This window comes from Mustela nigripes, chromosome 3 (genome assembly GCF_022355385.1).
Source record: "Mustela nigripes isolate SB6536 chromosome 3, MUSNIG.SB6536, whole genome shotgun sequence".
In the NCBI taxonomy this organism is placed as follows: Eukaryota; Metazoa; Chordata; class Mammalia; order Carnivora; family Mustelidae; genus Mustela; species Mustela nigripes.
The window spans coordinates 12,829,234-12,853,724 of record NC_081559.1 but is presented as its reverse complement, the minus strand read 5'-3'; the positions used below and the strand labels follow the sequence as shown (position 1 = coordinate 12,853,724).

At 44.8% G+C, this 24,491-nt stretch overlaps 1 protein-coding gene across 1 annotated transcript in view; it reads right to left on the bottom strand.

Moving 5' to 3' along the window:
• The window catches only part of CASP10 (caspase 10), a 30,704-nt gene that overhangs the window by 2,498 nt on the left and 3,715 nt on the right, over positions 1-24,491 (bottom strand). Inside the window, exons 3-7 of the mRNA XM_059393195.1 lie at positions 23,587-23,680; positions 16,489-16,624; positions 12,748-12,860; positions 4,581-4,689; positions 1,927-2,419 (exon numbers count right to left, since the gene is read on the bottom strand). Of these exons, the coding sequence (XP_059249178.1) occupies positions 1,927-2,419; positions 4,581-4,689; positions 12,748-12,860; positions 16,489-16,624; positions 23,587-23,680 (945 nt within the window). The remainder of the gene's footprint in view (positions 1-1,926; positions 2,420-4,580; positions 4,690-12,747; positions 12,861-16,488; positions 16,625-23,586; positions 23,681-24,491) is intronic.

The following is a 24,491-nucleotide window of genomic DNA, read 5'->3' as shown; positions in this document are numbered from 1 at the left end:
AGGAAGTGGTGATACAACATGGAGGCTTAAGTGGGTAGGAGAAGAATCAATGAAACAAGATGGGATTGGGAGGGAGACAAACCATAAGTGACTCTTAATCTCACAAAACAAACTGAGGGTTGCTGGGGGGAGGGGGTTTGGGAGAAGGGGGTGGAGTTATGGACATTGGGGAGGGTATGTGCTGTGGTGAGTGCTGTGAAGTGGCGATTCACAGACCTGTACCCCTGGGGATTAAAATATATTATATGTTTATAAAAAAAAATTTTAAATTTAAAAAAAAAAGCAGCCTTGCTCAAGAAGCTCGCTACTCCATTCTCCATCTTATCTTCTCTGCTTTCTCCACAGCAGATATCCCTTCCTGAAGTTATCTTATTAATTTAAATAGTCATTGCCTTCCTTTTTTTTTAAGAATTTTTCTTTTATTTATTTGAGAGAGAAAAGAGAGGAAGGGGCAGAAGGAGAGAGAGTCTGAAGCAGACTCCCCACTCAGCACGGAGCCCAGCACGGGGCTCCATCCCGTGACCCTGAAATCACGACCTGAGCTGAGACCAAGAGTCGGTTGCTTTACCCACTGAGCCACCCAGGGGCCCCTCCCTCACTTAGGTTTTCATTATCTCTGTTCCTCTCAGCAGACAGTAAGCTCCATGAAGAGAGTCTGTCTCCCTCGTTCATAACCGTACCCCAAGTTCCTAGCTCAGTACCCAGTAGAGTAGGCATATAGTAAGACCTTGATAAATACTGCCCTGTCCCTGAAGTCACAGGACATTGGTCTTCAGTGACTATGGTGGGGATGGAGGGCAGAGCAAAGAAGAAAGAAAGACTAAAGGTGAGTCAAGATTCCAATTCTGAGGGGCGCCTGGGTGGCTCAGGGGGTTAAGCCTCTGCCTTCGGCTCGGGTCATGATCCCAGGGTCCTGGGATCGAGCCCCACATTGGGCTCTCTGCTCAGCGGGGAGCCTGCTTCCCCCTCTCTCTCTGCCTGCCTCTCTGCCTACTTGTGATCTCTGTCAAATAAATAAATAAAATATTAAAGAAAAAAAAGATTCCAATTCTGAGTTTCTAGTTCCGAATTCCCAAAAGAGCACGGTGACCGTTCCTAGAAATAGAGATTCAGGAGCAGGAGGCTGCTGGGGAGGGTCGAGCAGATCAACGCAGGACTAGGCATACTGAGTATGAGCTCCAAGGGCCACACGAGACCGGGATGTGTGGCGTGCTGCGACAAAGCAGCTTCCAGGGACAGCTTAAGCTGCCAAGTACTATAGAGAGAAAGAATAGGGTCCAGGTGCTAAACCACGGTGAAGGTCCATTTCCAGAGTAGCAGGTAGGAAACACGGGGCAGACCCAGAAGGAAAGCTGTCAGAGTGGCGGCAGATCAAAGGTATTATAATGCAGAAGGCAACACGGAGGCACTCAGTAGAGATGAGTCACTCACAAACGAACAAATGAAAGACCCTCCTGCTTTTACTCACACTGTTCCCTCTGCCCAGCATGCCTCTCATCCCAGTTAGGTACCTGTCATCTCTAGAAGCTTTCTCTGATCCTTCAAATCTGGGTGAGGTCCTAGTTCTGTGTGTCCCAGTAACACCTATACTTTAGAATGTGCATTGGCCACAGGGAAGGCTCTTCCCCCCATTTATTCTTTCTATCCCTCTAGACCGTGAGCAACTTGAGGGCAGGGACTGTATTTTTTATTTTTTGTTTTTTTTTTTTTTAATTCTGTATCTTCCTTTCCAGTTATATGCTGGTGCTCAAGCCAGGTTTGTTGGATGGACGCATGGATGAATGGATGGACAGATGGATGAATGGATGATGGATGATGAGTGGATCAATGGATGGACAGACGGATGGCTGCATGGGTGGATGTGTGAATAGACAGACGAATGGACAGATAAAGAGGTAAGTGGATGGAACAACTCCGAACTCTCACCTTGGGACCAAGCTCTTCAGATGATGACACAGAGACTGGATATACCAGCTGCCGTCCACCATATGCCGAAGGGCCTTGTAGCCAGGGACAGTGGCCAGGCCAAGAAGAAAGTCTGCCTCATTGGGAATACTCTTCTGAAGGGAAGGGGCCACATGCTCAGGATTTACAGCATCTGCTTCAATGTATACAGGAGGTTGTATCTCTTCCCCCTGGCAGGCCTGGATGAAAAAGAGTTTGGGCTTATGAGCCAGACTGGGACATTTCTGGGCTGTGAAGTGAGACGTGATCTCCTGAATGGGAACGAGGATCTCATCCGAAGAGTAGACAGCTCCGTATTCCCCATGGCTCAGAACACAGAACACAAAGCAGTCTCCGTCAGCATGGCCTGGATGGCTCTTGTATTCCTGCAGAACCTCGTCCAGACGTCCTTTGGTCACATTGTCATACACACATACGCTGAACCCAAGCCACTCAAACACATGCTTCAAGTGCTCTGTTAAAAAAAGAAAAAAAGAGGAGAGAAAGGGGAAATGATGAAATGAAATCGAGTGGAATGAAATAAAACGAAGGGACAAAACAATGTGGGTAGTTTTATAAAACTGCACAGCAAAGAGCCTGAAGCTTGGAGTTTTTTGTTTCCATAAGAGTAAAATTTTACAACTTACCACCTGCCCCTTTATAGTACCCATGGGGCTACTGCAATGGTCCTGAGAGTAAGCAGAAGCACGGGTTTCACCCTATGTCCCAGATAAGGAAGCCAAGGCCCGGGATTCTCCCACAGTCACCAAGGGGTTCGTGGAGGAGCCAGGGCTCAAAAAGGTTTTCTCCAGCAGACACACCATGCTTTCCCCCCAGCCATGGAGTCCTACGTGGTCAGGGACTCTTGTGTCTTTCAGCAGGTTGGTGACATCCCTGCTATGGTCCAGATGTTTGTAGCCCATTTAAAGATGCTCAACATCGCTCAGCATCAGGGAAATAGAAATTGAAACCACACTGAGATACGATCTCGCACCTGTCAAAATGGCTAAAACACAAGAAAAAGACGTGCTGGCAAGGATGCGGAGAACGGGGAGCCCTCCTACCCTGCTGGTGGGGACGCAAACCGGGCAGCCACTCTGCAGAACAGCATGGAGCTCCCTCAAAATGTTAGAAATAGAACTACCCTGGGTCGCCTGGGGGGGCTCAGTCGGTTAAGCATCTGTCTTCGGCTCAGGTCTTGATCCCAGGGTCCTGGAATCAGAGTCCCACATTGGATTCTCTGCTCAGCAGGGAGTCTGCTTCTCTCTCTACCCCTCCCCCTGCTCCTACTCTCTCTCTCACGCTCTCGCTCTCTCAGATAAATAAATAAATAAATAAGGACCACCCTATGATCCAGCAATTGCACTACTGGGTATTTACCCAAAGGAGACAAAAATACAGATTCAAAGAGATACATGTACCCCAATGTTCATAGCAGCGTTATCAACTATAGCCAAACTATAGAGAGAATCCAAATGTCCATCAGCTGAAGAATGGATAACAAAGATGTGGGGGAGGGTGTGCGCGCATGCGCCCATATATACACGCAATGGAAAATTACTCAGCCATCAAAAAGAATGAAATCTTGCCATTTGCAAAAACACGGATGGAGCTAGAGGGTATGATACTAAGTGAAGACAGTCAGAGAAAGATAAATACCATTTGATCTCACTCATAGGTGGAATTTAAGAAAGAAAACAGATGAACATAAGGGAAGGGAGAAAAGAAAAAAAGGAGAGAGGGAAACAAGCCATAGGAGACTCTTAACACTAGAGAATAAACTGAGGGTTGGCGGAAGGAGGTGGGCGGGGGATGGGGAGATGGGAGATGGGAGGGCATTTGTTATGGTGAGCACTGGGTGGGGTTTTTTTGGTTTTGTTTTTAAAGATTTTATTCATTTATTTATTTGAGTGAGAGAGCATGAGAGGGGAGAAGGTCAGAGGGAGAAGCGGACTCCCTACTGAGCTGGGAGCCTGATTCGAGACTCGGTCCTGGGACCCCGGGATCACAACCTGAGCCAAAGGCAGTCGCTTAACCAACTGAGCCACTCAGGTGCCCCTGAGCACCAGGTGTTGTATGTAAGTGATGAACCACTAAATTCTACTCCAGAAACCAATACTGCACGGTATGTTAATTACCTAAGATTTAAATTACAAAAAGTCTGTGTCCCCCAAAATTCATAGGTTCAAAGCCTAACCCCCAAGGTTAGGGGATGAGGAAGCGGGGCCTTTGGGAGGTGATGAGGTTGTGAAGGTAGAGCCCACAGGAAGACTCCAGAAAGCTCTCTCACCCTTTCTTGCCAAGTGAGGTTGCAGCACAAAGACTGCCATCTATGAAGCAGGCTCTCACCGGGCATCAAAATGTCAGAGCCTTGATCTTGGACTTCCCAGCCTCCAGAACTGTTAGAAATAAGTGTTCATTGTTTATAAGCCATCTCATTTATGGTATTTCGTTAGTGCAGCCCAGGTGAACTATGGCACCAGGGACATACAAGAGGCCAGAGACATTTACAATATTTATAATATCACCCTTACATTTAAATGGAAGGTTAAAAGTACAGAATGAAAATGTGAAAATAAAAAAGTGATTGTAAGATCCCCAACTTGCATTTGATAAACTATTCCAGAGGTTCTTACCAGCGTCTTTATCAGTCCCTGGTCTATCGTCCATTGAGGTAAATGTGTGGTTATTGACAACCACACAGTGGCCTCTATGTTTCCGATTCATCCTGTACACACCTGTCTCCTTGAAAGAAGAAGAGACAGAACCGCTTATTAGGAAATCCGCATTTTAAGGGTTCCATGTTTCTAACCAGCCAAGCCAACTATCAGTACCAAAGGCTGAGCATTCTCCAGGGTTCTGAGCCTGGCCTGGAATTAACCACATAAGTCTAAGGGAGAATGCCAGATACTGATTAAAATTCAGACTTCATTTGGTTTGACCCCAGACTGTCAACTAGCACGTCAAATAACGGAATATGTGTTTTAACTTTGGCAAATCAAGAGCTTATGCAAGACTTCTTCCTTTCCGGATCAGCCAAGTGAAGAAAGAGTAAGTAAGGATCCGACGAGATAACAAATCTATCAGATGCTTATTGCTTGTCCGCTGCTAAGATCCTGGGGTAGTCTGACTCCTCTGAAAAGGGAGAGATCACAGTGAGAAGTTGGGAATACACGCCATGATGTTCGAAGGCTGTCCACTTAACAGCCTGTGACGACAGATAAGCTGAGCGGGCTTCGGGGGGGGGGGGGGGCTCTGGGCCGCTAACATGATCTCCTAAAAACATGGCATGTCTCTGATCCAAGCAGAAAAGAATCAGCTTCAGTCGACAGAAAAGAAAATTCCACCCGGAAGTAATTCAAAGGCTCTATGGGGCTGTGATGGTGACAGCACTGCCTCCGCGGCCAAAGGGGAACTCACAAAGACAGGAAGAACAGTGACGGGCACAGCCCTGAGCCCTCAGAGTCATTAAGGGATGGACCCTCGGGTAGAGAAGACCCGAAGAAACCCTCTAAAACCTCTGTTTCAGAAGGGAGAGCGCTGGCAGATGTTCCCAACATCTCCGTGGAGACCAGGTTGCTCTGTCGCCTGGAAAGGGAAGTTCTCAGACTCTTCAAATATCTGTCCCCAAACATTTAGATTTCCTGACAGAGGATGGGCTGGGAGTCGAGATCCCATGAATCCACTCAAGTGTTTCCAGTTGAAAGTTTGGGTGGACGACAGCGTGGATACCGAGAAGCTGCTCGAAGACCAAGAAGTTCAGAAAGAGGGGAGGCAAGGGAAGTGCAGAGACCCAGTCTGGGCAGCTCGAAAATCAGTCCACAGCCCAGGGATTAACAGAGTCACATCTTGGGCACTGGCTAAGCATTGCACTGTTTTGAAGTGTTCCTGGAACCTCCTTGGTTCCTCTAAATAAGAATCTGCCCAAGAGATGAGGCCAGTGACGGGTTGTCACATGACAGGACAGGAAAATGAAACTTGAAGCTTTTTTTCTCCCACACCCTGCAAGTTTTGAGTAGAATCCAGCAAGCTCTGCCCCGTCCTCTGGGGCCAGGGTTAATTATTAACTACAGTTGAGGGTCAGTCCTCGGTGCACAGCTCAGGCTGCATGAATTCAGTTTCCCCGGACCATAGAACACACCAGAAGGGAGCCAACCTGTGCTTGTACAGAGCACCTATGAACTCCTCCTCACATTAGGAGAAGGTAATGCTCCAGGGATATCCCAATTTCCAAACCACAGAATTGCAAAACTGAAAGAAACTTTCACTTTTCAGAGAAGGGATGCCATTGTCTGACCTCCTGGAGCTAGACAGAGGGAGAGCTGGGTCTTCGGAGGGGGGACCTTGGAGTCAGACTGCTGGGTTCAGACCCCAGCTTCAGTCCTTTCCAGTTGTAGGACCTTTGAGGAAAGTACTAGAACTCTTGAGTCTCCACTTCCTCATCATTAAGCGATAATCACCATGGGACCTGTCTCCAGGTGACTAAAGGATTCAATGAGGTAAGCCCTAGAAAGTTCTTAGATCAGGGCTGGCACATGACAAGTTCTCAGTAATGGTAACTCCCATCGAGACTGTACCATGCAATCTCCTGCTTAGGCAGAAAGCAGAGATTCCTAGGAAAGCCAAGGGTTTGGACTCTGAAGTTTACATTTCCAGAAAAAATAAAATAAAACAAAATAAAAAATTGCCTCTGATCATCAGTACATATCACAGAGAGACTACACCAAAAACCTGTTCATAAGCCATTCATCACTGTAGCCGATTCTGGAATATCTTCTCTGAGATCATGGTTTTGGGGCAAGGATTCAAGGCACTAAAGACACCAAGGACCTCTCTCCCTCTGAAAAACACAAAGCAGCATCTGGAGCCACATGCCAGATGTTTCCACAGAGTCAGCATCCTGCTCTGTCATGCGGGCCTGTGGGTCTCAGCCCTAGTAGGGTTTTCCATCCCTCATTCCAGAGGGTGAGTTCATTGTGAGGGGTGGACGGAGAGCAATCGCCTGCATTCCCCAGATGTTATTGCGCAAGGTCTCAGACCCAAAACCACCCTGCCCCCACCCCATCCTCCGCAGAAAAGCCTGAATTGACTTAAGAAATGATTCCTCGACTCATTTGTTAACTCTCTCCCAAGTCACCTCACATTGCTTGGTATATATCGGATGTTTCTATTCCTGCCATTCTGATCCAACTTTCGTGAAGTGTATTAGAAACACCTACCATTACTCTTTGAAGGCTGATCTTGCCGGGAACCCTTCTGTTCAGGAAAACAGGAAATGAATGAGACGCAGGAAATCTACAGCTAGGACGAAGGCCTCAAAGCCGGACTCGATGCAGAGAAGGAAGGATACCTTATCCCCAGCCCCAGAAAAGGTCAGCAGCGGGTGACAAAAAGAGAGTCGATGCTCTTGCTTTCAAAGGAGGGGGTTCACAAAGACACGGTGCCCAAAATACGATGTATGGCACATGCACAAGGATAATTATTCACTGCAGTATTTGGAACAACTAAAGACTAGAGAGAAGCCGAATGTCCAGCAGTAGAAAGTGCAGGAGAGAGCTGTGGTCCATCCGCACAGTGGAGCAGGATGGAGAAGACACTGCACACTTATCCACGAGAGACTATCATGTGAAGAAAGTGAAGCAAGGAATAGTATTTTCATGGGCTAAGGAAGGGGAGACATGGTTGGTTTTGTTTTGTTTTGTTTTGTTTTTGTTTTTGTTTTTTTTCAGAAGTAACAGTAAGATAACTTAAAAAAACAAAAGGCAATCTTGGGGAGGGGAAGTGGGGCAGGAATAGAATGTAGCCTCCTATGAGTTTAGGCTCCTGACAGTTCTGCCCTAAGTCCTATGTCATATTCTCGATCTGGCTCAGTGAGTTAAGCCTTTGCCTTCGGCTGGGTCATGATCTCAGGGTCCCCTGAGGATCGAGCCCTGCATCAGTCTCTCTGCTCAGCAGGGAGCCTGCTTCCCACCCCCCACCGCCTGCCTCTCTACCTACTTGTAATCTCTCTGTCAAATAAATAAATAAAATCTTAAAAAAAAAAAAATCAATCATTAGATACAAAATGGAAACACACTGAGGGCCCTCACCGTTGGTGTGTGATCTTCCCCACCCACTCCACCCCAAGCCCCTTGCCCTCAGCCTGCAACAGAAACCCCAGAGGTGCTCTGGAGAGGGGCCAACGCTGTCACTGGCCGTGTGGTGGGCAGCCCTAGGAGACTGTCTGAGGTGACCGGCAAGTCACCCCCAAGTCTCTCGGGCTGCCTCCCTCCTGGAGCCCTCCGGGCTTTTGGCTGCAAGAGGGGAATTTAGCTTCAAGCCAGACCGGAGAGCTGCACGCCTCCCTCCCAGACTGCACAATACCAGAATCCCCTGACTCTGAGGAACAAAACTGCAAAAAAACTCAGTTTCACTTTCCAAAACACGTCCGGCCATTCTTTCTCCAATCTGCGTTTTCCTTCCTGAAAAATGCGAGAGTTTCTCTCGGCCACATCCGGGGCCAAACAGGCTGCTTACTGGCCTTGCCCACTTGGTTGTGAAAGCCCTGAATGGACTTTCTGGGATTTGGGGCAACACAGATGCCGCCCCAGGTTCTGTCCCAGGTTTTCTGGATTTGTCTCCTGCCTTGTGCTCATAAAATCAGCCAGAACAGGGACGAGAGACAAGCTTTAAGGTCTGCCTGGCTAATTTCTCTGACAATGTCACCCCTTCTACTGACACCCCCAAATCTCTGTGTCAGAGAGGAAGGTGTGACCTGTGGCCTGGCCACATTCACGCTTCTTTCCACTGTTTACAAATAATAAGGGTCCAATAAAGCCTTAAAAGGAAGCTGTTGTTAGGTCTCAACAGAGAGATGTGCCTCCCCAAGAAGATCCTATGCCACATGCAAAAATAGTGATTTGGGGGCGCCTGGGTGGCTCAGTGGGTTAAGCCACTGCCTTCGACTCAGGTCATGATCTCAGGGTCCTGGGATCAAGTCCCGCATCGGGCTCTCTGCTCAGCAGGGGGCCTGCTTCCCTTCCTCTCTCTCTGCCTACTTGTGATCTCTCTGTGTCAAATAAATAAATAAAATCTTTAAAAAAAAATAGTGATTTGGTTTTTTAATGTTCAAGTCATTAATTGGGGGATGTTATTGAAATATACTGATTTGGTTTTTAACGTTAAATTCATCGATTAGGGGATGTGATGCCCTCATTAAATGCAATGGTTGGCAGTGCTCTTTTACATAAGAAAACCGGCCAGGTGCAAGTGAAACTTGGTATGAGTCACCAAGTTCCATTTTATCCAGGGGCAGGAATGCCTAGATAATTTTTAAGACACCTTTCAACCCCGAGAGTCCAGGAAAAGGTCTGTAATGTGAGGTGCTGCCTCTCCCAGCACCTCCAACACTCCCAGCTCCAACGTGGGCTAGCTCCCTTCATCATGCTGACGCCAGAGTCCAAGGTCAGCAAAACAGCTGCATTTTAGATACCAAGGTTGAGCCACACCCTTACAAATGACTGAATCTCTAAGGCAAACAGCAAAGTCCTGTGCGTGCATGCGTGTGTGTGTTTTCTACACTCACATAAGTATCTGAGCATACACAAAACTAGTTGAAAAAATAGGTGGGAAGAAGGATTAAATTTCATGAGCAGAATAAAAACTAATGGGGGAGAAAGGAGAGCTCTTATAAAGTGGAGAAAATACTGGAATTTGAAAATCATTGCTTTGCAACCACCAAGGTAAATATTGACTCACACCAGAATGGATACTCAATCTAGCAGAAATCCTTTTTTTTTTTTTTTAAAGATTTTATTTATTTGACAGAGATCACAAGAAGGCAGAAAGGCAAGCAGGGGTGGAAGCAGGCTCCCCACTGAGCAGAGAGTCTGATGCGGGGCTCGATCCCAGGACCCTGAGATCATGACCCCAGCTGAAGGCAGAGGCTTAACCCACTGAGCCACCCAGGCGCCCCAATCTAGCAGAAATTCCTAATGCTGAGTGGGATATTTGTATGGTCTCAAAATGTCTCCCCACCACTTGCTTATTAGTTGCAAGGGAAAATTAGTAGCTATAAAAAACTAACTGTACACAGAAGAAATCAGACAACTTCTTGACCAAATAATCAAAATGGGGGACGGGGGGCAGATGGACACCACTGCCTCCAGATGAGACGGGTACATCATTTAGGTAATATCCTGGGGAGAATATATAGCTTGAAACAAATCATGGGCAAACCACACACCAAAAATGAGGAAAATTCCATTTTTTTAAAATAAAAGATGGTAGTGGGGGTGACTGTATTCTTCAAAAATGTTAATGTCATAAAGAAAAATTGTAGAAATGTTTAAGACTACAGAGACATGATAATACCATAATGATCCCAGATGAATTTCATACTAGAGGGGGAAAAAGCTACAAAGGATATTACTGGATAACAGACAAAATTGGAACATGGCACCTGAATGTGATGAAAATATTGTATTAAGTAAACCTTCCTGGCATCAAGAACTATACTACAGTTTTGTACAAAAATACCCTTATTCTTAGGATATAACGCCAGAAAGTATTCAGCAGTAAAAAAACATGATGTGGGCAAGTTACTCAAAAAGTTTGGAAAAAAAATTATGTGTTTACATAAATAGATGACAGAGAAAGAGACAGCACACAAAGGTTAAGGCACATGGGGTAAAAGTCAACAACAGGTAGGCAAATCTGGTAAAACTGTACACATAGTGTCCTTAGTCACATTCTTTCAACGTTTCCATATGATTGAAATTATTTCCAAATTTAAAGGTTAAAAATGGTCAATGTAAAAATATGAAATCATGGAAGACATAAAGAGGCTATCAAAGAATTTTTTAAAGAATAAAAAAGGGGCACCTAGGTGGCTCAGTGGGTTAAGCCTCTGCCTTCAGCTCAGGTCATGATCCCAGGGTCCTGAGATCGAGCCCCACATCAGGCTCTCTGCTTAGCAGGGAGCCTGCTTCCTCCTCTCTCTCTGCCTGCCTCTCTGCCTACTTGTGATCTCTTGTCTGTCAAATAAATAAATAAAATCATAAAAAAAAAAAAAGAATAAAAAAGAAAACTTCCACAAACCACCCAATTAAAAAATTGGCGAAGGGCTTGAACACACATTTCTCCAAGAAAGATAATACAAATGGTCACCAAGCACACGTAAAGCCGCTCAACATCACTAATCATTAAGGAAATGCAAATGAAAACCACCGTGAGATACCATCTCACACCCACGAGGATGGCGACCATTAAAAGAAGAAGAGCACGTGTTGGCAAGGATGTGGAGCAACTGGAATTCTTATGCATTACTGGCAGAAATGGGAAAAAATGCTGCTGCTGTGAGAAACGGTATGGCGGTTCCTCAAAAACTCAAATAGAGGGGCCCCGGGGTGGCTTCCTCATTAGGCGTCTGCCTCCAGCTCAGGTCATGATCCGGGGGGTCCTGGGATCCAGCCCCACATCGGGCTCCCTGCTCGGCAGGAAGCCTGCTTCTCCCTCTCCAGCTTCCCCTGCTTGTGTTCCCTCTCTCACTGTCTCTCTCTCTCTGGCAAATAAACATATAAAATCTTTTTTAAAAAAATGACATAGAGAATTACCATATGATCCAGCAATTCCACTTCTAGGTATGTACACACGAGAACAGAGAGCACGATCTCGAAGAAATATGTGCACGCGCATGTCCACAGCAGCATTATTCACAAGAGCCAAAAGATGGAAGCAACCCACGTGTTCAGCGAAGGATGAAGGGAAGAACAAAACACAGCACAGACACACAATGAAATATGAGTCCGCCTTAAAAAGGAAGAAAATTCTGACATGGATGAACTATAATGAGGACGTTATAGGAAGTGAAATACGCCAATCACAAGAAGACAAATACTGTATGAATTCACTCCGACGAGGTAAACAGAGTAGCCAAATTTAGAGAGATAAAAAGTTGAAGGCTGTTCCCCAGGGGCTGGTGGGGGGCGGGGATGGGGAGTTATTGTTTAATAGAGAGAGCGGTTCAATTTTGCGAGACAGAGTTCTGGATATTGGTCATACGACAACATAAATGTACTTAACAGTATTGAATTGTACATTTAAAAACAATGACAATGGTAAATTTTATGTTGTCTTTTACCACAATTAAAAACAACACAAAAATTCGAAGGCCAAGATAATTTCCTTGAGGCTAATTGATGTTAGCAAAAGAAAACTGCCCAAAACTGCTGAGAAGAAATGTAAATCCCAGGAGAGACCGTCATATGTGTCTCTCAAGGATCGTGATCACGTTGTTAGGAAACAGACTGCAAATCTCGCCTTGTTTCCCCTGTACTCACCCTTCTACTGCCGGGCACTACAGGAACCCGAATCTTGTCCTCTGGAAAGGACAGACTACGTTAATTTGTGGAGCTCTGTGCAAGATAAAATGTGAGGCCCCTTATTCAAACATTATTAAGAATTTTAAAACCGTGACCGCTGATTATTAAAAAAGCATGGACCGAGCAGGGATCACACAGGCTATAAGTTCAGGACACTGGCCTTGATCGAGTGGCACAGATAAGAACAGAACCATTTCACAACAATCTGGTGGTGTCCCAGAGTCCATTCAAACCAGCTAGCCAAAGCCATTGTCAGATTTTCAGAAATTCTGGCATCGAATTGATGTCATGTGAGTAACATGGAATCAGCCGTGGTGGGAACATTTACACCAAATAGTACACATCAGGGTCTGTCTCTCTCCCTTTTTTTTGGGGGGGGGGGGGTGTGGAGGGTGGAGAGAAGAGTTGGTCATTTGCGTTGACCAGACACCAATGAACCTACCGGTAAGGCTTCTGACAACGGTTCCATGTTATAACAGGGGAACGTTTCTTCCTCTCCTTGGGGCAATGACACAAGTTCCTTGTCTCCCACACGTGTGGGAGGAGCCCGGGAGGCTGCAAACAGAACCACAGATAGTAAGACAAAATTCAACACCTGACTAGGAGCAATCCAAATAACCAAGCAGCAACAGAAATTATTTTATAGGGACCTGAAGATTTAATTTAATCTTATTGTAATTATGATACATTATTTTTATTTTTTATTTTTATTTTATTTTATTTATGTATTGTATGTTTTATTTTATTTATTTATTTGACAGGAGATCACAAGTAGGCAGAGAGGCAGGCAGAGAGAGAGAGAAGGAAGCAGGCTCCCTGCTGAGCGGAGATCCCAATATGGGGCTCGATCCCAGGACCCAGGGATCATGGCCCGAGCTAAGGCAGAGGCTTTAACCCAGGCGCCCCAATCTTTTCAGTTCTTTAGTCCTTCATCCTCAATGGAAGAATTAAGGCCAAGCTCTTAGGACTATACTAAAGTCAATACTGAAATATTACTTGATATCTAGGATATAGTAATAAACATATGTTTGATCTCTGGCCTCTTTTTCCTGGCACAGAGCTCTTAGAACTCTTGGAATCTCTGAAGTGCTAAGTGTCTCTTGCTAATAAGAGGCTAAGGAGATGACTGGGGCTCCTGCGTAGCCTCTGGAGGGGGACAGGCGGGGTGCCAGAGGAATGAACAGGGGTCAGGGAGTTGGAACTTTCGACCCCACACTCAGACCTCAGGGAAGGCAAGCAGGGCTGAGGCTGAATTAATCATAATGGCCAATGATTTAATCAGTCGTGCCTCTGCATGAGGCCTCCGTGTAAGAACCCCTACCTGAAGGGGCTTGGAGAGCTTCCAGATTGGGGAGTATGTGGAGACGCCAGGAGGGAAAGCTGGAGCCGGGCTGGAAGCTTTATGCTCCTTCTCTCACACTTTGCCCTATGCATTTCTTACATCTGGCTGTTGCTGAATCCAATCTTTGTAATAATAAATAATTTATGGGGCGCCTGGGTGGCTCAGTGGGTTAAGCCTCTGCCTTCGGTTCAGGTCATGATCTCAGGGTCCTGGGATCGAGTCCCGTATCGGGCTCTCTGCTCAGAGGACAGCCTGCTTCCCCCTCTCTCTCTGCCTGCCTCTCTGCCTACTTGTGATCTCTGTCAAACAAATAAATAAAATCTTTAAAAAAAATTAATTCCGTAAATATACAGTTTTCCTGAGTTCTGTGAGCTGTTCTAGCAAATAACTGAACCTGAGCAGGGGGTCATGGGAACCCTCAGTTTGTAGACAAATCAGACAGAAGCCATGGCTGTTCTGGGGACACTAACTTGCGACTGTCTGAAGTCGGGGGGATGCAGCCTTAGGGCACTGAGCCCTTAACCTAATTTAGTTAAGGTCTGTGCTAACTCTGGTTAGTGTCAGAATTGGATTAAATCACAGGACGCCCAGTTGGTGTCCGCCCAGACTTAGAGAATTGGCTTGGTATGGAAAAATCCTAGCCATCTATGTCAGAAGTGTTCCGGAAGTGTTGGTGTAAATAGTAGCAGAGGAAAACAAATTTGTTCGTAGAAAGAAAGAAAGATGAAAAGTGGAAAAAAGAATAACAAGTTTGTTTGTTTGTTTTCTTTCGACACCCAAAAGAGATCACACAACAGGCAGGTTGTAGAAAAGAAAAATCAAAATCCGAATTCTTCTGATATAAAGCTCAGGTCTCAAGACCCACTGAGGCATTTACTACACGAACACTAGAGTGCCTCCTCCTGAGTTCACGGATCCAAAATCACCTGCCCACTTGTGTTGTGTATTTTGTGGGGGATACTAACTGCACAAAAATGGCAAAGTGATCAGAAAAAAAAAAAACAAAAAAACAAAAACCTCTGCATTTAGTATTCAGTGAGGATTCTAAATGTACTTTTACCATCAACTCCCCGTTTTTTTACTTCTCACTTGATAACTCTGGTTAGAAGAATCATTTTTATTCTTCCAACTCTTACTTAAATTACGCATTTATTCATTGCTTGGGTTATTTTTTGAGATTTTTATCAATTTAACAACAGGGTATTTTGTTCCTCAACTCATTTTGCATTTATAGAATTAATTTTTTTTAAGATTTTATTTTTTATTTATTTGATGGAGTGAGAGAGAGAGTGCGCGCGCACAAGTAGGGGGAGTGGGAGAGGCGGGCTTCTCAGCAGGAAACCCTATTTATAGAATTCTTAGAGAAGAGTTCCTTTCAGGTAGTTTCGTTTTTAAGCAAGGACATTTGCACAGCAGACTGACTCACTGAATTAAAATATGGGTGTGGTAGGGGCGCCTGGGTGGCTCAGTGGTTTAAGCCTCTGCCTTCGGCTCAGGTCATGATCTCGGGATCCTGGGATCGAGCCCCACATCGGGCTCTCTGCTCAGCGGGCTCTGCCTGCCTCTCTGCCTACTTGTGATCTCTCTCTATCAAATAAATAAATAAAAATCTTTAAAAAAAAAAATATGGGTGTGGTATAAAAGCTTCATGAATATACTCATGCAATTTTTAAAGATTTTATTTATTTAACAGAGAGAGAGAGAGAACAAGCAGGGGGAGCAGCAGAGGGAGAGAGAGAAGCAGGCCCCTGGCTGGGCAGGGAGCCCAATGTGGGGTTCGATCCCAGGACCCAGAGATCATGACTTGAACCAAAGGTAGATGCTTAACTGACTGAACCACCGAGGCGCCCCCTATACTCATGCAGTTTTATTTGTAGCTCTTATTTAACAGTGGAGAAATAGGACTTGGGAGAGCACAAACACTTAGCATATTGATACACAGTAAGGCAACCAGGTTTGATTTCCACCTTCTGCTATCACCTTTAGTGATACTACCTTTACAGGGCAAGTTTAGGAAAAAAAACAAAAACAAAAACCAAGGGAAAAAAATTCTTCTTCTCTGATAGTAATTCTGAGACTATGAAAGTTTTTAATGACTTTCTGACAAACATATTCATAGCAACATGTTTTATTCTAGGCCAAGCATGCATTTTATAGGAATTACTTCATTTGATCCTTGAAACACCCAAGAGGTAGGTACTGTTATTATCCCCACTTTACAGATGGGGAATGTGAAAGGTTAAGAAGCCATCCACTAAGCCATTAATAAGCGGAGTCCTGGTAATCTAACTCCACAGACCTCATTCTTAAACCCTGTGCTATCCTGCATTATTCTTTTCTGTTATTTCATTCAAAACGATTTTCTATACTCTCACCCCCATGTAAGAATGAGGAAAAGACATTTATCTAAAACTACTTCTCTTCGCTAGAATATAAGCTCCAGGAGAGCCAAGGCTTCTCTTTATATATATTGCTAAGTCTCCAACTTCAACAACTGTGCCTAGTTCAGAGCATGCCTTTAATAAATATGTTTTGAATGAACAGATGAGGGGAAAGTTCTGGCTTTCCTAAGAGAATATGTTCAGAGTGACGAGCAAACTTGATAGAGGACCAATTAGTTTAAGAATTCCCACGGTCTTGGTCACTGGGGTGGCTCAGTCGGTCAAGCATCTGCCTTTCGCTCAGGCCATGGGGATTGCTCAACAGCAAGTTGGCCTCTCCCTCTCCCTCTATGATCTCTCTCGCTTTCACTCTCTCAAACAAGTAAATAAAATCTTAAAAAAAAAAAAAAAGAATTTCCATGGTTTTGTGTAAGAAAGCAAGCAAGCGTAAGCTAGTTACCTTTCTCTCTTTTATATTTTTCTATCTTTCTCACAAGGTTAGGCACAACTCTTCTGCAGAGATCCTCCAGTAACTTCAGATTATCTTCATCTATTTGACCTTGTCTCTCCAGATATGCCAGGAAACTTAGCGAGGTCTGCAAGAGAATCAATGGAGTCACATTTACTTGCCTTCTGATGATGCATTCATTCCTTAAAGATTACCTGCATGGCCCCTAGTCACCAGATTTTGCAATGATGAATAAGGAATGGTGCTTGTCCCTGAGGAGTTCAATAGTATGGGGGGAAGAGGTATGACCAAGTAAATTATCTATATTAATAACAAATACCAAATATATATAACTCACTACATACCAGACAGTGCTTGCTTGACCTCAAAAACAAGCCAGTAAGGCTAGATACTATATAACCCCTAGTTAATTTAGTTTTTTGAAAATAATTTAAAATATTTGAATTTAAAAATATTTAAATTCAATTAATTAACATAAAATGTATTATTTGTTTCAGGGTGTAAATCCCCATTTTAAAGATGAGATAACTGGGGTTCAACAACTTGTGCAGTAAGTGGCAGAGCTGGTATCTGAACCCTGGCAGTCTGATGTCAAAGTCTCTCTTACTGGTCCTTGGGCTACACAGCCTCTGACTCACATCTGTAAATGATACACTTAGATTAGGGTGGCAACAAAACAGAGGCACCAAAGAAACTAGGGGCAAATAGTCAGTATTTTTTTTTTTAAGATTTTATTTATTTGACAAACAGAGATCACAAGTAGGCAGAGAGGCAGGCAGAGAGAGAGCGGGAGAAGCAGGCTCCCTGCCGAGAAGAGAGCCCTCGATCCCAGGACCTGGGATCATGACCTGAGCCGAAGGCAGAGGTTTTAACCCACTGAGTCACCGAGGCGCCACAAATAGTCAGTATTTTAAAAGAAAAAAAAAAAAAACAAAACTCTTAAATGCTGCTGGAAAAAAAGAACAAATTGGCTAGTATTATTTTATTTTATTTTTATTTATTTTTTTGGCTAGTATTATTTTATTTTATTATTTTTTTAAGATTTTATTTATTTATTTGACAGAAAGAGATCACAAGTAGACAGAGAGGTAGGAAGAGAGAGAGAGAGGGAAGCAGGCTCCCTGCTGAGCAGAGAGCCCAATGTGGGACTCAATCCCAGGACCCTGAGATCATGACCCGAGCCGAAGGCAGCAGCTTAACCCACTGAGCCACCCAGGCGCCCCTGGCTAGCATTATTTTAATATTGAATTACACGGAGGGTGGAAAGCACCACAATCTTTTCAAAAAATAGGGCTTTTCAGCATATTAAGCCAGTTATGAAAACATATATACAAATGAACTCACATTAGAGCCCACAGAAAGGAGTAAGTCATCAAAAGTAAACCTCTGAACACCATCTCACTGTGTCCATGAACATCAACAGGATGGGAACTGGGAAGAGGTCTCCAGACATATGGGACCGTTGAACAGCTGAAAAGGGACTGTGTTAAGGAGCATTGAGAAGGAGGCTTGAGTACAAACCTCGAGTAAGAGCGAGGTCATGACTGGAACAGGCAGCTGGTGTGGGCCCAGGCAAACACGGACAGACACACAGTATGTGAGGAGTTTAGCATGTGTCCCATGCATCAAGGAGTGGCCGTGGTAGTTTTTAAGAATAGTAATGTGAACGCATTTGCTTTTGAGTAGAAGTCTTGAAACAGGTTGGGGGAGGAAGGGGATTAGAGAGAAAATATTGGCAGTAAGATTAAACACTCTGGCAAAGAGGGGATCCAGACCTGGTCCGAAGCCAGTGTGCTGGGAAACACAGAGGCAGCACTGGGTTTGAGAAACATTTCTGAAATAGAACTTGGTGAGTCGTGGAACTCAGTCTGAGGTGGGTGAGGAAATGAAGAAAGAATCGAAAATACCACTCATTTATTCACAGTTCATACAGGCACAAAGCAGGCTTCGCACAAGCTGTGCATGGAGGGGATTCTTGAAGGATGACTAGGTCTTCGTTGCCAACACGGAAAAGGACATTCCTTTGCCATGCTGGCAATGGAAAAGAAAAGGCAAAATAAACCACATGCGGAAATGAATGTGAAACTAAAATCCTGGTTACGAGGAGTTTTGTGTTGCCTTCAGCAAGAGGTTTCTCTGTTAGGAAGGAAGCTAATGTCACATTGAAGTGTCCTGAATCGTGACCCAGAGTTGAGTTAGCGGAGAAAGAGTATATACAAACTATCCTTTCAAGAAGTTTGGCAGTAGAGGGAACCAGGGAGACCGAGCAGTAACATAGGATGAGGAAGGGTTCAAGAGAGATTATAAATTTTTTTCAAAGATTTTTATTTTTAAGTAATCTCTACACCCAATGTGGGGCTTGAACTTACAACCCCAAGATCAAGAGTCATACGCCCTACCAAAAGAGCCAGCCAGGCGCCCCGGACAGATTATAATTTAAGAAATTCCAGGGGCGCCTGGGTGGCTCAGTGGGTTAAGTCTCTGCCCTCAGCTCAGGTCGTGATCTCAGGGTCCTGGGATCAAGCCCTGTTTTGGGCTCTCTGCTCAGCGGGGAGCCTGCTTCCCCCTCTCTCTCTCTGCCTGCCTCTCTGCTACTTGTGATCTCTGTCAAATAAATAAATAAAATCTTAAAAAGAAAAATTCCAGAGACAAGGAGGAGAGCCAAAAAGGCAAAGAAGAGTATGTGTCCTCCCATGCAGCCCTAGCACTACCCATTGCTTGCCCGGGAGTCAAACAGAAGACAGAGCGGGTACGGAAGGATTCCTCCAGAACTGACCAGCTGGGCAAAAGGCTCAGAGGGGAACCACCACACAAAGTTCTGCGGTAGGTCACATGCAAATGAGCTCTTACTGAACCTTAAAACAGAAACCCTACCTTTTTTTTTTAAAGATTTTATTTATTTATTTGCCAGAGAGAGAGAGACAGAGAGAACACAGGCAGGCAGAGTGGCAGCAGAGGCAGAGGGAGAAGCAGGCTCCCCGCCAAGCAAGGAGCCTAATGTGGGACTCGATCCCAGGACGCTGGGATCATGACCTGAGCCGAAGGCAGCCTCTTAACCAACTCGGCCACCCAGGCGTCCCAACAGAAACCCTATTTTTTTTTTAAGATTTATTTATTTATTTATTTATTTGACAGACAGAGATCACAAGTAGGCAGAGAAGCAAGCAGAGAGAGAGGAGGAAGCAGGCTCCCTGCAAGAGAGAGCCCAACGCGGGGCTCGATCCCAGGACGCTGGGATCATGACCTGAGCCGAAGGCAGAGGCTTTGAGCCACCCAGGCGTCCCAACAGAAACCCTATTTTTGACAGCATCCTACCGGGAGGAAGAAAAGGGACTAAGACATGATTCTAGAAGCAATGATGGGAGTTCTTCATACTGTGAAGACTGTTTATGACATGTTTGGTCAATGACACCTTCTACACACACACACACACACACACACACACACACACACACACACGATCGAAAAGGACTCTGTATTTTAAGAACACCACTCCAGTGAATACTAGCAGGAAGTGCCTGAAAGCTCTTGTTCTGCTGCTTTGCTAAGCTCGTAGATTTGGGTGTGGTTTCCTTTACATCCAACGTTCATTTGATTACTACCCAGAGAGCAAATTTCCAGCATGTTCTGGAACGGGTGAAGGCAGCCAGATGCCTATGAATTTGTAGGAAAGTTATCAAAAGGAATCCTAGAACACCCTACAAAGGTCATTTTTCTAACTCGAGAGAGACGGTGTGCATTTAGAACCCTTCCCTTTTGACTGAGGCAAGTTCAGGCCCTCCCCACCCAGCTGCTAAGCAATTGATTTCCGGCAGATAACACAGCCTCGTTAAGCCCTGGTACCAAAACTCCTCGGCGCTGCTTAGAGATGGTCCTTTCTGCACTTCAGGAACACCCAATAGAGATCAGCCTGGATTTTCTAAGGTATATAACTCAGCCACAGTTCTCACATGAAGAAATAGATCTCCTCTGGAATAAAGCTGAGATCATTTGGAGCTCAAGCAGGGTACTCTTCCTGGAATCTGACCGGCTATTCTCACAGTTCTATGCCACGGGGAAATACAGTGATTGTTCCTTTTACTGCTGTGCTGAACGAGAAAAGCAAAAATTGTTTGGCTACGTGAGCAGAGGCCTTCATTGACAAAAGCTAATATAGCAGGGGGCAAAACGTCAGAATGCTTCTGGCCACAGATGCCAGCAAGCTAAGGTCTAAGACCCCTGGAGGAAGTGCAGAAAGAAATACACTCCCCGGTTTTTCCTAGTGCAAAATCGTGGCTTGGTGTGGAGCACACCAGGAACTCCTGCCTATCTCTTCATCCACCCCCACCCCGTCCCCACCTGACGTGCGGAGTTAGAACTTCTGTTTATGACACACGGAGAGATTGAACTAGAGGGAGTGGTTCCGTTTATTTTTATAAACCCAGAGACTGTGGAAATTGTGAAAGACTGCTCTATTATCAGAATAACTCAGACAGCTTTTCAAACTATAGGAAATCTAATGCTGAGACATCTGGCCTCTGAATCCAGCTGCCGGTTTACAGGAAATGCACAAGACCAAGGAGCGAGCTGAACCGTACCCAGCGCATGCCATCAGCAAAACTCAGACTGGGGGAAATCCTACCCACCAGTTGTCCTGGGCTTCTTCAACACATCAATGTTAAGACAAAGAAAGAAAGGGGTTGGAGGGAGAAGAGTTAAACCCGTAGATTAAAAAACGCTCAAAAAAACTGTCCAATACTAAACTTGACATCTAGGGTTACACAAGTAAATGATAAAACCATAAAGAAACATAAGAACGTTGCTACTATAAAAGCCAGGATAGTGGTTCTTCTAGGAGATGGGAGGGGTTGTGATTGGAATGGGGTCACTGGGGCAGGTTTCTAGACTGACTGACAAAATTCAAATTCTTGACTTGGGTGATGATTTCTAAGGATGCAACTTACAATAATTCATTAATCTGTATGTTTGTTTTATGTCTTTTTTAATACTAGTGTCTTGTTGGGTTTTTCTTAAAGAACAAAAAGATAAAAGGAAAAGGGAAAAAGTGTAAAAACAAAAACAGAAATATACCAGACCTCTCAGGGGCTATTTAAGGGAGAAAATCAGTAGATTCTGACAAATGGTAAGTAAGAATAAGAATGTTCGCCATGGGGGCGCCTGGGTGGCTCAGTGGGTTAAAGCCTCTGCGTTCGGCTCAGGTCGTGATCCCAGGGTCCTGGGATCCAGCCCTGCATCGGGGTCTCTGCTCGGTGGGGAGCCTGCCTCTTCCTCTCTCTCTCTGCCTGCCTCTCTGCCTACTTGTAATCTCTGTCTGTCAAATAAAATAAATAAAATCTTTTGCAAAAAATTGGATTTAAATCATCATCTTTAAAAAAAAAAAAATGTTCACCATGGATCTCTGCACATCCCATCGAGGTGGCTTAGTTCATCCTGCTAATCTCTCCAGTCAGTCATCGTAAAAACATATAAACAGAAAGGGTTCAGGCCATTTTCTCAGAAAGAGAAAAGAAAGACTGTATCATCCCATTCGTTTATGCTTTCCATGATTTTGTAACAGATTCTACAAGCTTCTGGACCCATAATGAGTTAAGACTCAGTCCCCAACCCCACAGAACCCACAACCAACCACTGGGAGCCTCAAGTGATGACTAATCAAAAGACACAGAGGCTAAAAACCCTGAGGGCTCAGAAAAGGCAAAAAGACCTGGAAGACCGTGAGCAAGGTAAGTAGAATGAACCTCCTCACTCTACAGGTCAGACATCAGGAAACATATTTAATGAATTACTCACATAGTCCTCATTTGATCTACCCCACATAAAACAGCTTCCCACTCCTCAGTGATTTTTCTACAACCCGAATTTACTTATCAATAATATAAGAAGATCTCAGGAGAATGTGATATGGGGGAGGGAGGCTATGAATGCAAGGTAGGCTCTAGAGAGGTGGGTGATATTCACATTCCTAAGTTGCGTGGGGGAGGGGTTTGAGGCTGTTCACTTTGTACTACGTTTCCTAACTTCCGTACACGTTACTTGTTTTTCAGGGTGTTATCAGATGTCACATAACTTAAAACCTAATAAACATAGCCATTGAACAGCACAATTATTAAGTGATGTTATGGGGGAAAATTTGAAAAGTGGCTCCTTTCCCAACTTAACTAACTTGCTTGTTACAAGTTGATATTAGAATCAAAAGAAAAACATATAAAGTTCTGAGGCCTGGAAGAGAGAACTGTTGCTACTTTCTTACTCTTAAATGTGACCCCTATAGCAATATGGTTAATAGACAGCAATTATGTTATTATTAAAACTACTACTATTAGTTCAAAACACCTGTATAGCCCTCTACAAAGCACATCCTCAAACATGTTTCATTTGATTTTCACAATAACCCTACACGGGAGATAATGCAAAGTTCCTCAAAAGAACACGCAGGGTCAGGGCACCTGGGTGGCTCAGTCGGTTGGGCGGATCATGATCAGATCCCAGGGTCCCGGATCAAGCCTCACACTGGGCTCCCTGCTCAGTAGAGAGCCTGCTTCTCCCTCTTCCTCTGCTTGCTGCTCTGCCTACTTCTGTTCTCTATCTCTCTGTCAAATAAATAAATATATTAAGATAAATCTAAAAAAAAGAAGAAAAAGAAGAACACACAAGGCCCCTATGTAGATCATCAATGCCCCATTCCCACTCCGCCATGATTTCCCACCCCCTCACTTCCACACTTTTCTCTATGGAAAAACACAATGGGTGCCAACAGCAGTTAACCACTTATTACCTGATGACCAGGTGCCCAATTTTACCCACATCATGTTGACTAATTCTCCCAGCAGTCTCAGAAGGAAAGGATGGGATTGTTGACAATATGGCACGTGAGAAAACAGAGGCTCAGAAAGCTTCCATCACTCACTTCCCGTCGAGGCGTTAGAACCGGGACTAGAATCCAGGCCCACCAAGCACCAAAGTCAATGTTCCCAAGCACTGTATGACATCATCTTCAGCAAATAAAATCCCTTCCTGAAAACCCCAGCACATTCCCGACACAGATTACTGCAGAGCTCCCAAATACCCAACTCTCTATGACCCACTTACCATCTGGATTTTGGGAATCGAGTCCCTCTGAAGGAAGATCATGTTCTTTAAGTTATCTGAGCTGATGCTTTCTGACAGTTCGTAGAGCAGCTTTCTAAGACATACATCCAGAGAGACAAAACCTCAGACTTGCAGAGATCAGTACAGTAAATAAGTGCATTTTTACAAATATTCTTTCTCACGGGAGTGAGTAGACAATTTGGAATCCCACTGTATAGATTCAAAACTAAAACTCTGACCTTTAAGTGGCCTGTTACATTAGGTTAACACAATAAGGGGACATCGGGGTGGCAAAGTCCGTTAAGTCTCTGACTCTTGATTTCGGCTCAGGTCATGATCTCAGGGTCGTGAGATCCAGCCCTGCATGGGGCTCCGCACTGAGCATGGAATCTGCTTAAGATTCTCTGTCTCTGGTGCCTGGGTCAGTCAGTGGGTTGAGCCTCTGCCTTCAGCTCAGGTCATGGTCTCAGGGTCCTGGAATCGAGCCCCGCATCAGGCTCTCTGCTCAGCGGAGAGCCTGCTTCCCCCTCTCTCTCTGCCTGCCTCCCTGCCTACTTGTGATCTCTCTCTCTCTGAATAAACAAATAAAATCTAAAAAAAAATAAGATTCTCTGTCTCCCTCTCCCTGTGCCCTCCCCCTCCGCCCTTCCCCCCACGCCCATGCACGCACATAGGCATTCTCTCTCTCTCTCCCAAAAAATAAACTAAGATTAAAAGTAAAACAAAATTTTAGGGGCGCCTGGGTGGCTCAGTGGGTTAAGCCGCTGCCTTCGGCTCAGGTCATGATCTCAGGGTTCTGAGATCGAGTCCCGTATCGGGCTCTCTGCTCTACAGGGAGTCTGCTTCCTCCTCTCTCTCTCTCTTCCTGCTTCTCTGCCTACTTGTGATCTCTCTCTGTCAAATAA